At 43.7% G+C, this 14,985-nt stretch overlaps 1 protein-coding gene across 1 annotated transcript in view; it reads left to right on the plus strand.

Moving 5' to 3' along the window:
- Window positions 1-14,985, plus strand: part of tanc2b (tetratricopeptide repeat, ankyrin repeat and coiled-coil containing 2b) — a 42,901-nt gene that overhangs the window by 7,477 nt on the left and 20,439 nt on the right. Inside the window, 3 exon segments of the mRNA XM_054598990.1 lie at window positions 5,308-5,439; window positions 13,767-14,048; window positions 14,270-14,394. Of these exon segments, the coding sequence (XP_054454965.1) occupies window positions 5,308-5,439; window positions 13,767-14,048; window positions 14,270-14,394 (539 nt within the window).

Below are 14,985 nucleotides of genomic sequence, written 5' to 3' on the forward strand. Positions count from 1 at the left end.
GAATTTGCTCATATAGGCGTCGGGTATTCTGTTAACAGACCACATTCTTCCTGAATATCTGGGATAAAGCAGCTTAAAACTTTCAGTCTGTTGTCACTTTTACGACATGTTTTAATTATCTAGGGAGGAAACAACTATTGTTCTCGAATTTCAAGGGGGGTTTATGTTGAAATTTCGAATACAGCTGCAAATCCATGGTGGTATTTTCTCTAACAACCCCGCGGTGTGAATCGAAACCACAGAGCAGAATAATGCAGTCTGGGAAAAAACATCTTCAGAAGGAGAACATACTGCGGCTGTGAGAATATCACATGAGAAAAAACAGGCATTTGTGTTGCTGCCAGAGGTCTCATTGATGTGTGTTTCTCATCGCAGGCTCCCAAAAAGTATCAGTAAATACATTAGTTTCATAACACTGAGGCAGTCCTAATGGGCCTGATTGTGTTATTGTTCTCAACATGAGAGAGGCTGATACAGACGATGAGCTCTGCTATGCTCTTCACCCACTCCTCGCCTGGCAGGAACGTGTGCTGTGCACGTACCGCGGACATGTATTCCACTAAACACTGCGATGTGCCTGTCGCTGCGGCTTCGACCTCTCTCTTTATGCCGGTCATGTTCCGTTGTTTGACACTGCTGTCTGGCAGCGAAGCGATTTAGAGATTCACCCTCGATCTCATCTCCGCCCCTCAATACCCAGAGCTTCAAAAGCAGCTGGAGGACCGCTTTAAAGACGTACTATAAGCTGCAGATGATGCACAAAAAAAAAGAGAAAGAGAGATAAAGAGAGAGGCAGCGAGAAAGAGAGGGGAAAAAAAGACATGTTGATGTTTTCTGAAGGCATTTGTTATGAACTGGAATCCTGTATTGAAACGATGGATAAATGTGGAAGAGGAGTGAAAGTAGAGTTTCGTAATCTCTCTCTCTCTCACTCTCTCTCCCTCTCACTCTCTCCTCCACAAAGAGTTATTAGATGATGTAGGGATGGGAGGCGAGCGCAGGCTGAGGATTGGCCGGGCTCACACAGCAGTGGAACATCAAAGCCCAAGGCATTAACCGTTTCTATCCCCCAGAGTGACAGAGAGAGACCGGCTTTGATGTGTGGGGAGAGAGAGAGAGCGAGGGAGAGAGAGCAGAAGGCGACTGGGAAAGGGAAAAACGAGGAGGAAGGTGGCTACTCTATTACCTAATGAAGGCAGTGCGTTGGTAGAGCTTAAAGATGGATATGGAGGAAAGAGGAACCAAGAGAAAGAGTATTCCTGTTTCTCTGGTGCTCGTTTGAGAGAGTTTATAAATGAGCCCATCAAGAGTTTAATTCGTTTTTTGAGTTTTCATTCAGTGAAGAATTATACGTGAGGAAACCATTACTATTTCCTCATAACTAATATCCTCGTGAGATGAGATTTAAAAAAAAAAAAGGTTTTAAAAAGAGGCGTTTTCATTTCAGGTCCGATTGATTCGTCCCGTCCCCAAGTACGATGGTCCTCCACTCCCCCGCCGCTCAGCTTTCACATCAGTGATGTTGTTCCGTACCCGAGTACAGTTGCGTCATCTCCTACGTGACCTCGTTTATGTTGTCGCTGCAGTGTAGAAAAGTGCCACAATCTCCAGATCCGAAGTCCTGTTTAGAAATGCCTTTGCACCCCCACTCACAGACTGATACTCACGTTAAATAGCAGTCCGCTTCCGTGTTTTGGAACAGTTCGTTTTCACAAATCTGGGACCAGGGCCCGGATTGGAGTACATTTGAAGTTCAGTGTTTGATCAGTGCGATCACTGTGTCCCGTACCCGGGCACAGTTTTCTCACAACGGCCTTAGTGACCTTGAAAAGATGTCTTGAGAACGGTTTATGTGTGAGCGAGTAGTTGTCGGCAAGTAGAGTTGCAAAGGAGTTTCTCGACGGCGTTGCACTCCTCTGAAATCTGCATATGAGCGCAGCACCCACCGACATCCATCCTCTGAACTGCAGGGCCATTATAAAGCAAGAAGGCAGACTAGAGGCCTGTTCTTTACATTGTTTCCCAAAAAATAAATCATAAATAGAAAGGTCAAGTCCATGTATGGGTTTAGGGATCTCGTGTTTTGACGCGCTTTTCTACACTGCAGCGACAACATAAATGAATGTCACATAGATATCGATGCAATTGTACTTGTGTGCGGAACAACATTACTGATGTGAGAAGCTGATGAATTGATCGTTCCTCAAATGGAAACGCCCATGAACCGTACTCGAAACGTGCCTAGGTACGCAGTTTTCACACCAATCAATCAAACTGGACTTTGGGGTCAAGTGCACCTGGATCCCTTGTAGACTTGTAGTCCCAAATATGGCTCAAGCTACTAAAATGATGGGTCCTACATTTCCCATAATGCAACTATCTTTTGTGAAACAGCCTGGTTAAAGAGCAAAGAGAGTTTCCCCTTCTAAGCTTGAACACACCCCCTTCACAAATTTAAAAAATGCATTTGAACCCTGACACACTCACCCTCAACCACCTATTTACTGCTGTATTTTATATGTCGAGGTTTGGGGGTGAATGTGACGTCACATGGCAGTGCGGGTGTCTGGTGTCCCTCCATAGTATTGGTATTGAGGCACAAATCTCAGACGCTGATGCATCAAAACCTCAGCAAATAACACCAAACAACAGGTTTTTTTTAAAGTTAATTTGGGTGAACTGACCCTTTAAAATTGCCTTGTTGGAGAATCCATATAATTGCCTGGAGATTGTGGGATCCCTACTCATGCAAAGACTAAAGAGGTATAAAAGACCCTGTTAGATTATTCAGTGAACTCACTCTATAGTCTCTAAATTCACTAAATTGAGATAACAGCTCACCCGAGAGATAACATTTTTCAATTTGGTGGGCGGACAAGTGTCATTGATTTCCTTTTCTGCCATTTTTTCACTGATTACCCCACCGCTGCTTATATTCTCTGTGTAATACCCCGGAAATATTGTTGTTTAAGTAGCAGGACCTCCATTATTTATCGTCCCAAGTCATCACTCGGGGAGACGAGAGGAGAATGGCGAGGCGGCGTTTTAGAGCCACCTCATATCTGAGATGACTCGTCGGCTGATAGTGCGTCCGGCTCTGGACGGCAGCCCAGAGTGTGTACGTGTGCACGCATGCGTTCACGCTATCAGTCACTCTTTGAAACAGGAAGTGTCTGATGTGGCTGTCATCGCCCAAAGCTGCACAGTTAGACTTTTTCCCCACTTTTCTTTTTCCTTACTCTCCCTCTTCCATACTGTGTTTTTCCTGCCACTTTATTTCCTTTCACTATGTGTGCAGTCGTAGCGCATTGGCACAGGACCTGTGAACGCGATTCCCCAGCAGCCTGCTGCATTGCAGATAGAGGTGATGAGCACACAGATTTGATTCCTCACATTCAAACACAGGTGAAAGAGAGGGAGAATAAGGAGCCTTGAGGCCCTGAGTCATTCTTCCTGGGTTCAGCAGCAGACTAATGCCTCCACTGTCTCCGCTTTTAGCCCAGTTAGATGACCGGCACCCCACATTCCCATCAGGGCCAAGCCTCCAGCATTCCCAGCTGCCATTTTCCCTCCATTTTGGGAAACCTATGTGGCTCATTTTTGAGTCAAGCAGTGTGTCAGACACGCACAGAGAACCATGCACACGCTCAGGACATCGCTGAGCTTTTACTACAGCCGCACAGAAACCAGTCTTTAAATGAAGGACAGGATCAGTGTTGAGGTGCTGCTGAGAGGTGGTGGACTCACAGACCTGGAGGGATTACTGAGCCTTGCCTGTGACTGGAGAGAGAGAGCGAGAGAGACAGAAGGTGACAGTCACACTGATGCTTTGAATTTGACTTGGGATGTCAGGACTGCAGAGTATTTCAGGTATAGTTAAAAAAAAAAGAAGAAAATCTATATTATCATTGAATAACGTGGATTTCTTTCAGTTCTATCGCTCATGGTAACGTTGTTCTCCAGGTTAATTGCTGATTTCAGATGGGATAAGAAGCACAAGCAGTCATATGATTAGATGGGTTTCAAACAAACATACAGGAACAATTGTCACCCAAAACTGTCCATCACAGTTGACACATCCACTTCCTGGTTTCCAGTGCTGTGAGGGATTATTACCGAACTATCAGGTGCATTCGGTTTTACCTACTAATAAAGTAGTTCATATTATCTGGTTCAACTGTTTGCATGTTTACGACCTGTTTAATCATTTTACCAATATTGTTCCTATCTTTATCTGACTTTATTGTCATGTTCCCAAATCTCAGTACAATATTTTCATAACTGATATAAACGCTACAAAATTCAGACCCAAGTTGAAATAACTAAAATTATATTAAAATACAATTGAAGCCAAACAGAGACTTTAAAGGTGCTATGTTCCAAATTCAGAGCATATTGAGGAATCGGCTCCACATAGGCTCTCAACATAGCGACGGCTGGGCCTGCGGCTAGAAGCTAACGGTGCTAACAGCGCGAACAGCGTTTACCTGATAAGCTAGCCTGTGGGCCACACACTGGGAGAGCATTCTCTGCTCAGATAAACATTACTCCACTTTATCTTCACATAAACTTAGTTGTTTGATGCTATAACGAGGCTCTGAATATCGAATTTAGCACCTTTAAAGGTTCCAAACAAGTCTAATTTAATATTCTGCCCTCTATTGTGGTCTCTGCAGCTTTTCCATTATCTCTGCATTAGAGTTTATTCTAACCAGATTTCCTGTTGGAGCACTTTTTGGGTTATTTTAAATGGACAAACAAACTGCTCTGTCCATTGTGTCTTCTCTGAATGAAACGAACTTGCTACTTGGTCCTCGTCTGTAAGCAACCCATCAACCCGAGTCCCATAATCTCTCCTGGATTTTATTGTTCCGAGTTTCTAGTTCTAATCATTCACATCACGAAACATTCACTGATTTCAAGCGTTGGCCCTGAAGACACAGCGTGGTGCGAAACAATCAGCAGCCAGTGTCAGACGGCGCTCACTCCATGAATAAGACATTTGTCTGCTGAGCTAATTAATCCTGAGAGGGGCCGGATGGCATCTGCCTCCATGCCGCGTGACAGACACCGAGAGGGTGTTTTTTTGGGACAGAACCGCGTGGGTCTGGATATTCCCTGTAGGAGTTACAAGTATGAGATTGGGAGCCTAACAACTGCCTCAAGACACTGGCATCATCCACTTCTCCTCTACATCTGTATGTCAAAGGTTTGTTTTTGTCCTTAATGTTCATACACATGCTGACAATAGTATCTTTTGTCTTTTCCCTCTCTCTCTCTGTCACCCGCTTGTACACACAACAACAGCTACCAGCTCAGCCCACCTGGAGGACCTGGCGTACCTGGATGAGCAGAGACACACTCCGTTACGCACATCGCTGCGCATGCCCAGACAGAGCACCACCTGCGGGCCGGGTCGCTCCGGGCAGGACCTGAGAGGTAAGCAAGAGATATAAAGACAACCACACAAACACAAACCCTCTGTGTATCCGTCACCTGAAACCTGCACCGATGACGCCTTTAATAAGGATTTCAAATAAACAAAAAGGAGTTTGCTGCAAGGCACAAAAGACCCTGCACTGTAAATGCTGTAAGAACTGCATTATGAACATATGTGCAGGCGTTTGCATGCATTCAACTATCATTTACTTTTTACTTTCACTTTAAAACAATGCTGTTTTGTTTCAGGATGAGCTGTGATTAGCCATTTGCTTCACCACAGACACAGTGCAGGGGCGTACAATAGGACACTATTCTGTTATTCATCCACAAACAGCCAACTCAAAGCAGCTGAGCATTGCAAGACGGAGCCGCATGACAAGCGAGCTATTTTTGAAAATTCATATGAAAACGTCAGTGAGGGTTTATTTGCGGTGCCTTTCATATGGAAATGTCTATATGCATAGCTTCGCTGCCACATCGGAGCAGTGATGCTGCGGGGCTGTTTTGCGGTGGACACTGCAGATTGTTTGTGTGTGAGCGAAGAGCAGACATGAAGAGCATTTTGTCAGGTTGTGTCACCACTAAGCTGAAATTTGTCTCAGTGCTTAACATTCACAGTCAGTGTGCCAAGTCTAGCATCATCGAGCAAATCTCCCTCAGCCGTCTCCCCACATGTCCAAATGGCTTGTGTCACAACGTTATGTGTCCCCTCGCCCCTTCGTCCTCAGTCACTTAACCAGTAATGAGCACCGTAATGGCAACCCCTCTGCCATCCAAGCGAATACAAATATGCGTCCCCGTGTGTTTTAAACACCTGTTAAGACCCCACTTAGCTGAGAGTGCGCTCGGCTGAGCTGAGCTGCGATTCCACCACCCCACCCCACCCCACCCGAGGCAGCTGGCCACGGACAGATGTGGAAGAGGTTAGGAAGGGAGAGAGGGATGGACTTAGAGAAGCGAAAGACAAGCTAGCTCCTCTCGAAGCCTCACTGTTACTGCCAGAGCCACTTGTCCAAGCCTCCCTCCTCTAAGGGCAACCAAGTGTGTTTACAAGCCGATCGACTGCGTCCTAGCATGCGTTCTGCCTCCTCGGATCAGCGTCAGAGCCTCCCTGAGAGCACGGCTCCTGCAGTTTCACCAGGAGAGGCAGAGAACCAGACAGATGGGAGTGATGAATTGAAGAACATGAGGGTTTTTTTCCCCCCCTGAAGATCATTTGTGGACAAATTCCTTTATACCTGAAATTTGAGTCTCGGTAGTGAATCACTGAATGAAGGATTTGTTTGTCACTTGATTGAAGTTGTCAAATTCACTGATCTGATTTGTGAAAAAAGCCTAATAGGGCAATGTCTGTCAACACTTTGTTCTGGAGCAAAGTGTCCAGATTGAATATTAAAGGTCCCCACAGGATGATTCATGTTTATATGACCTCTCCTGACCTTTTGCCTACTCACGCCACCAGATCAAAACATATATGTGATCAACCACCTATAAGCATCAAAAAGCTTTGGACAGCATCATTCCTTTACAAAGGCTGTTTATATACTGCACAATAGTAGTGAAGAAGTCCCCTTACAGTGTTCATTTTGTTCACATATGGAAATACTCATTTTGAACTTTGCCTTGAGGTAACCTGTTTGCTTCCGGCTGATGCTGCGTGCACATTGAAATCATGACAAGGGGGAAAAAAACTCACTGCTCCTCGGAGCTCCTGACAAACTGACGTAAACGAGCAAATGAGATGCACAAAACAGGCTACCTCATGTCGTCTGCTCAAACAACGAAGAAACAGTCATGGCTCTAAGTGATGGAGACAGAGAACCTACAAGCAGCTGTGGTTGAAACCTCGTTTGAAACAGCTGTCCTGTATTTTGAAACGGTCCATAAAATTCAATAAACAGGGAAGCTGTCAGTTTCATTACCTTATAAACATGTAATCAATAAATAAATGACTATATGACATATGGGATAAACATAAAACCCTCATTGTCATGATTCCCAGAGGATGATCCGTACTGGCAGAGGTGATCCCATGGCCTTTCTTTTTTTTCCTCAGCAGTTTCACACATTACAATATTATGTAATGTAATGTGCTGATTTCCAAGATCATTTATGGTAAATAGACTTACATTTATATCGCACCTTTCTAGTCTTGCGACCACTCAAATGTAAACATTCACACACACACACACACACACACACACACACACACACACACACACACACACACACACACACACACACACACACACACACACACACACACACACACACACACACACACACACACACACACATTCAGACACTGATGGAGGAGGCTATCATTCATCCTGATGGGCAAGCTGCCACCTGCCCATCAGGATCTAAACTAATGAACATTAACACACCGATGGCACAGAAATTGAATTTTGGGGGTTCTGTATCTTGCATAAAGACACTTCAAGTAGTTGAGCCGGTGATGGAATCCTCCGATCTTGCAATTAGAGGATGACCGAAACGAGTAGATGATCGACCAAACAAACAAACGAGAAAATAGCTGACAGATTGTTGAATGGTTGAATAGCTTTTCATATGAAAAAATGCACAATAATTGCCCGTTAACTACCTGCATTTAAAACATCATTAGTAGCCTCGTGCATCAGAAAGCACAGACGTTTTAACACACGGTGCGTCACAGAAAGAGGCTCGTTGGTTTTTGAGCTCCAGTCGCTGCTGGATGCGGAGTTAAGGATGAACTAGAGGAGACGCAGACTGCTGGTTATGTGTCGGTCAGGTAGTAACCAGCTGACAGATGCAGCTCTCTCTCTCTCTCTCTGTCTCTCTCTCTCTCTCTCTCTCTCTCTCTCTCTCCTGTTGTTGTACTTTTTGTTGGCTTCTTTTGATGCCGGGCGGCCATCGGGGGCCCAGAGCTGTGCTGCTGTTTTGAGGAGAGTGAGTCAGACTGTAATGGACCTTCTTGTGCTCCTGCCTGCCTACCTCTAAGATTTACCACCCACCTTATCTATTCACCGCAAACTCACTCACATAACTGTTCACTGCACACACATTCTCTCCCTCGTTTATCTTCACTCTCTCTCTCTTTTTATCTTTGTCGCTCTCTGCACCCTCCCTCGCTGTATTTCTGCCTCTGCTCGCTTACACAAAATAGGCTCTGTGTTAGCTGATGAAGTAGCTGACAAACAAATATTTTCAACTGCAGAGGGGTTTTATTACTCCCATATATACTCGCTGACAGGGGATGCAACCTAAATATACAGGTGAGCACTGTAATTGGTCAGACATTTAAAAGGGTAAAGCTGTTGATATGTTTCTCCTTGTCAACGAATCCCATAAAAGTACCAAAAGTAAATTGAATTGATCCAACGTTGTCTGAGTCGATCCAAAGCTTGATATAAATGCTTCCTCTGTGCCATAGACCTTCGTTGTTGTCGATGAACCTTGGCACTGTAGTTTATTTTCAGTCCATCCCACATACAACATCCTGCTGCTGTGAATCCTCACTAGAGCTCTGAATGTGTATTAATCCGCGGCTCAAAATAGTCCCCCAACAAATGCACTATTAACTCTTATTTGTGTAAAGGTTGTGGAAGAATACAGTGTCCAGCTTTTATAGAAAATTCCGTAGCCTCTTTTAGAAAGAAAGACTGTTTTTTAAAAGATTTATTTTGCATCTAAAGGAGGAAACAGACACAGACAGGATAGCAAAGACAGAAAGTTTAGACTTGCATATTATTGGTATATCTTTTCATGGGAAAAAAACTGAATAATGGTCATCAGTTGAAAGAAATAGTTGAAGATCCACATTATTTAGAATTACGTTACCGTTTATAATTAACATTTATTTACAGCAAACACAAACTGAAGGTTGCCCCTATTGCTGACTTAGCCAACGTAGTGGGATAACTAGTCTAGATCTGATGACTGTGCATGAACATGTTTGCAACACGTCAACTGCCGAGTTTTCAGATGATTATCTGACTTCTATCTGCTGTTTTTCTTTTTGTCTGACACCTCTGCTTTAATCTGTTTCCTGCAATCTGATGAATACATTTTAATTTAAACGATCTTCAATTATAGATGCAATATTTATTAAGTCTGATACTTTTAGGGCTTTATATTATATATAACATACTGACATGCTTTTTTCCTTGTTGCTTGGCTGTAAGATGTAAAGTTAAGTCAGTCAATAGTGTGCCAGCAAGGAGACGGTCCGTGTTAAATGCCTCCATAAGGAAGATTAGAACACATTTCCCGTAGAAAACACATTATCTTCATCCAGGTTTATCATGCGGCCACGACTGAGCAAATTACATAAGATTTTTCTTTTTTTTTTAAACAAAAAATTATGTAAGAACCTCTTCACTGTTGCAGGGAATGACCGGAATTTTAACTGTATGTCTGAAAAACCAGACAGCAAACTCACACATGCACTGACTCCCACATCAGCCATAAGAAAAGTCACTTGACCTGAGATCAGCCGTCGCCACGCTCCCCGAGACTCTTCACAACGAGCAGAGCGTCTAAACTGCTTGTCTCCCTCTTCCTCCTCCCCATCATCTCCTCTCTTCCTCCACCTCTGTGCCAACTCTCCTCTCCTCCTCCTCCTCCTCCTCCTCTCCCTCCTTCCCGAAGGCTGCTCAGCCACCGTGAGTCATCCTCACCTGGATGAATAATTAAAACGTCTGGGACTCTCGCTCCGTCTGGCCAATCGAGGGTTGGTGGTAGACGAGGGGCGGTGGAGTGATACCTCGCTTAACTTCGCCTGAGGGGGGGAGTGCTATGGGCAGGATTATGAGCGACTGCCATCCATCCGTCTACCACACACACACACACACACACACACACACACACACACACACACACACACACACACACACACACACACACACACACACACACACACACTTGCTTTCACCTTCCTGGAAAACAACTCCCTCAGCCCCACGTTTCACAACATGGCTGCCATGTTTTTTCGTTGAAGACCTGACACAGAGGAGCAGTAGTGGCTGCACGACTTAGTGCTCACAAAGCGGTGTAATCGTTACCGCCATTTGGAGGATCGGGGCCGATTATTGCGAGGGTGTGTTTAGTAATTCCACAGGGACGGAGAGGAGCTTTACAGTCACGTTTGGCATTCAGTCACCCTCCACCATAATTGGATTAGCAAGCACTTAAAACAGAGTAGCAGTGGGTATTTAGCCTCTTACTTCTGTGGCCTTCGGTGTTCTAAATGACAGTGATGGGTTGGTTTTTGGTTTTTTGCATTTCCCATGACAAGTGTTGCATCAGGTCAATCCTGACACCCAACTGGAAGAATATTGCATCAGTTTGTGAATTATAGACGGAGTGGAGTAGTCGCCTTCTGCCTCTTTGAGTCTCTGAGACTGACTGTGTGTGTGTGTGTGTGTGTGTGTGTGTGTGTGTGTGTGTGTGTGTGTGTGTGTGTGTGTGTGTGTGTGTGTGTGTGTGTGTGTGTGTGTGTGTGTGTGTGTGTGTGTGTGTGTGTGTGTGTGTGTGTGTTGAGTTAGCACTAAAATAATCTGGGGAATATGGAAGAAATGTCTTTTTATTAAATTGGGCTGCAGCCGGCACAGAGCTTAGTGCAGTAAAAGACAGTGCTGGTCATGCACTCAGTATAAAACAAGCTTTTCACTTCCACTTCCTGGTTTTACTGTTTGTACTTTTTGGTGTTTGCATAAGTTATAATATCCTTTAGCATAATCGTCACGTTTCTTTTCACTCACAGTTGATAATAAGCATTCCTGGGCCTTGCTTTAACATTATGTTATTATGTTATGTAGCCATGCTCAGCACACTGGAGTCATGTACAGAAGACATGCAGCTCTAATGCACACCCCTCCTTCCCTCCCTCCCTTTCCTGCCCCCTGATGTATGTTGCAGCGCTGTACCTACACACAGTATAGAAATTTATGCCGACATGCAATAAAATCCTGCGCACTCTCACCATCGCATCCGACCAGTCTGAATGTATGATGCGTATTTCCCACAGCTCTGACTCCCAGTGTGCTTAACGCTAGTGTGCTGCAGGGGGTGGAAAGAACTACTGCACTGGCTGCAGACTGATCATCAGTAAAGCAGGGTTCATGGAAAACCTTTCCACTCATGGAAAACACGCGGAAAATTAGAGATAAAGTCAAATGATCTACAAAAAAAGATCATGTTGTCCTGGATTATTATTTTAGAATTCTCTTTTTTTCCGTTCAGGGTCATGTTGCCGTTCATTTGGTAGTTTATAAGAGTATTTTGAATACTTATGTGTGTCTCGTCACATGGTAGCACATGCAGGTTGCAACTTAAGTGGCCGAAACTCTGAATAATTAAAGTTACTTTGTCCTTCAAATGTAAATATTAGCCACTGCTGGCTGGAAGCTGTCGTAGTTTTTCTTATTCTATTATTCTAGGATGATTTGTCCTCATTTTTAAGCAATTAAGAGATGATTCATAGATATAGCAATAGACTGCACACTGACTGTCATAGTAGCTAGATCATCACTTAAAAAGGTCCAGGGAAATGATCTAGGAACCCCCTAAAGAAACCAAAATAAATAATAAGTGTTAATCCGATTACACAGTTTGTCTGAGGCTTTCTGCAACAGCTCCACATTTGGGATTCCTCTTTTCCTGAGGTGCTTTCTGTTGAGATGTGTCTACCTTTAGCAGCCTGCTATTCACACACAGTAGTCTGTGGATGTGCAGTCGGAGTTCCCCATCCAACGGTCGAATAATTTTTTCATGGGGATTGATTGATCTTTCACGGTGCGATGGAACCAATTAGATTCCCCCAAAAGTACGAAACCTTCTCCAGACTATCCGAGGAATACGCTCGATGTAATTCAAAGGATTTCAATTAGTAATCGACCCCGCCGTGGTGGTTCCCCATATTTCTGACATCATGATGTGCTGATGCTGTTGTCTGCTTCCTTTTTGTTTTTGTGTCTTTACATTGAGCTACACACTGCTGCCAGTTCCCATTCCTGTCCTCACTGTCTTTCTTTCTCCCCTCTCTCATCACTCTCTCTCTCTCACCCTCTCTCTCTGTCTCTCTCTCTCTCTATGTCTTATGCTTGCTGTTCGTCGCAGCTTCCGCTAATAACAGCCATGCCTGGCAATCCCAGTCACGTAAGTTACTTTCATTTTTATTTGTTGCATCAGGCGGCACGTTATGCTCGCAATGGCCAAGCTTGCTGGCTAGCGCTTCACAAGTCAAAGCTTCACACACACACACACACACACACACTCTTGCCATTAAAGCATTTGGATAATTCACGCACAACTCACATCCTCAATCAGGCTTAATTAACAGATGCTGATTTACCATTTAAAGAAAAAACACACCAGATAGAATAGGGCATGTTTTTATTCTCAAATCATTTTTAATAGACGGCTCCCGGGAGATGACACCCCGTAGAAGCAACAGACTAAATGTTACACGGAATTCATCACACAGCTTCAGAAGTTCGTACCAGATTCATTTTGGCCTCATTAGTCTTTAATGGTCCATATGTTCAGGCTGAAAAAGATGCGCAACCTCTGGAGGACTTGAGTTTAATGACTTCCCCTTACTGAGTAAAAGCAACAGTCGGCAGACGGTCGTTAAAGGAGTCACTCCCTCTGCTTTTTGCACCCAAAAAAAATGCAATAAAATGAGCTTAAAGCAAACAAATCTGGATTGTAAAAGTCATCCCCATTGAGTTCTGAAGCTAAAACTTCTTGAGTTTACAGTGAGATTATAGTGAAAACTTTTTATTTCTCAAGTTTTACCCACAGAGCACATTTTACAACCAGCCCTTCAATATATCTTTAAAGCTTTAAGAAAGTTTCTCACACAATCCTCAACCACAATAATATTTCTTTCACATATGAATCATTGACACATTATTATATATTTAATCTCAGAAAAGAGCGCTTTCCACTAGGTAACTTTTTTTCTGTAATGTCTATCTTTAATGTTAAATTAAATAAAAAACTAGAATAAAACATAATATTTGTAACCTTAAAATCCACATTAACACACTTATTTTGTTGTTGTTAAACATCACAATCAAACAATACAAATCCTTAAGATGTTTTTTGTACATGAGATATACTTGTACTACTGATACTTGTCACTTGTTTATGCATAGATATGTTGGTGTTTATGTGTTTGCATATATGTTGTTAATCATGCACAAAATGTATGCTTTCAAGTATTACTATCATGTTAATACAGGAGCTTTTTACAGACAGTAACTCGTCCGATATCAGTCTCCAGATGCATTAAATGTGGATTATACCTCTAATTCTCCGTTTCCTTGACCCACCAGTGCGTTTTGCACCCTACCGGCCTCAAGACATCGCCCTCAAACCCCTTCTGTTTGAGGTGCCCAGCATCACCATGGACTCCGTCTTCACGGGCCGCGAGTGGCTCTTCCAGGAGATCGACGCCCACCTCAACAGCCCCAACGCCAGCACCAACCGCGGCGTGGCGGTGGTGGGCAACATCGGCTTCGGCAAGACCGCGATCATCTCTCGCCTGGTGGCTCTCAGCTGCCACGGCACCCGCATGAGACAGATCGCCTCCGACAGCCCCCAGGCCTCGCCCAAACGTAGGCATCCACTCATTTATTCATATGATTAGAGTGTTTTTAATTATCAGTGAAGATGGTACACTTATGAATATTCTTTCCTGAACGCAAAATGTCAGTATTTTTAGAAATGTGGTATAGTCTCACTTCAACCTTCTTATTGAGAGAAAACAGAGCGAAAAGATGACCTGAATGTCTCACACGTTTCTGAGCCTTATGGCGTTGTGCTGTCTTGTGTCCAGATGGAGAGGGGCTCCCTCTCACTCAGCCTCAGCCCACGCATGGCACCCTGGGAGGAGGCAGCTGTCCCGGGACCCCCGAGATGAGGCGACGTCAGGAAGAAGCCATGAGGAGGCTGGCGTCTCAGGTACCAGACACACCTGTGACCACGCACACACATTTCAGCCTACAGACAAAACACATCTAAGACATTTGTCTCAAAGAACTTGAACACTCTGATATGGTTAGTTTACTTCTTCTCCTCCCATTGGCTTTTCTTACCAATGCAAATGAATCTATTTATCAGCCATTTGCTCCAAATATAAGTGTGCTTGTAGTGATTTTAATATCCAATTTCCAGCTTTCAATTGTTGGTTGTGTATTACGAAAAGAAAAGATAAGTGCACAAGCCTGAGCCACTTAAGAACATTTCCCCCTCCCCACACCTCCATTTCTCTTTTTCTTTTCTTTTAAAGCTGTGTGAAATGTAAAAATATAGATTTAAATGCTGAATGCTTTGTCAGGGCTCTCATTTGCATTTTACTGTATTGTCAGTTCTTTATTTCATATTTTCTTTATCATAGACTTAAACCGAATGCATGATTGTTAAAAGGAAACATTGCTGATGTGGCGTCATAGTACATTTTATTGTGTTCGTGGTTAAGGGCGACTTTTCAAGGCCTCAGTCCGTCTGTAATTGAAAAAACTCCAAAGATAATTTTAAATGGCTCCTTTTTAA

This window comes from Anoplopoma fimbria, chromosome 5, assembly GCF_027596085.1.
Source record: "Anoplopoma fimbria isolate UVic2021 breed Golden Eagle Sablefish chromosome 5, Afim_UVic_2022, whole genome shotgun sequence".
NCBI lineage: Eukaryota > Metazoa > Chordata > Actinopteri > Perciformes > Anoplopomatidae > Anoplopoma > Anoplopoma fimbria.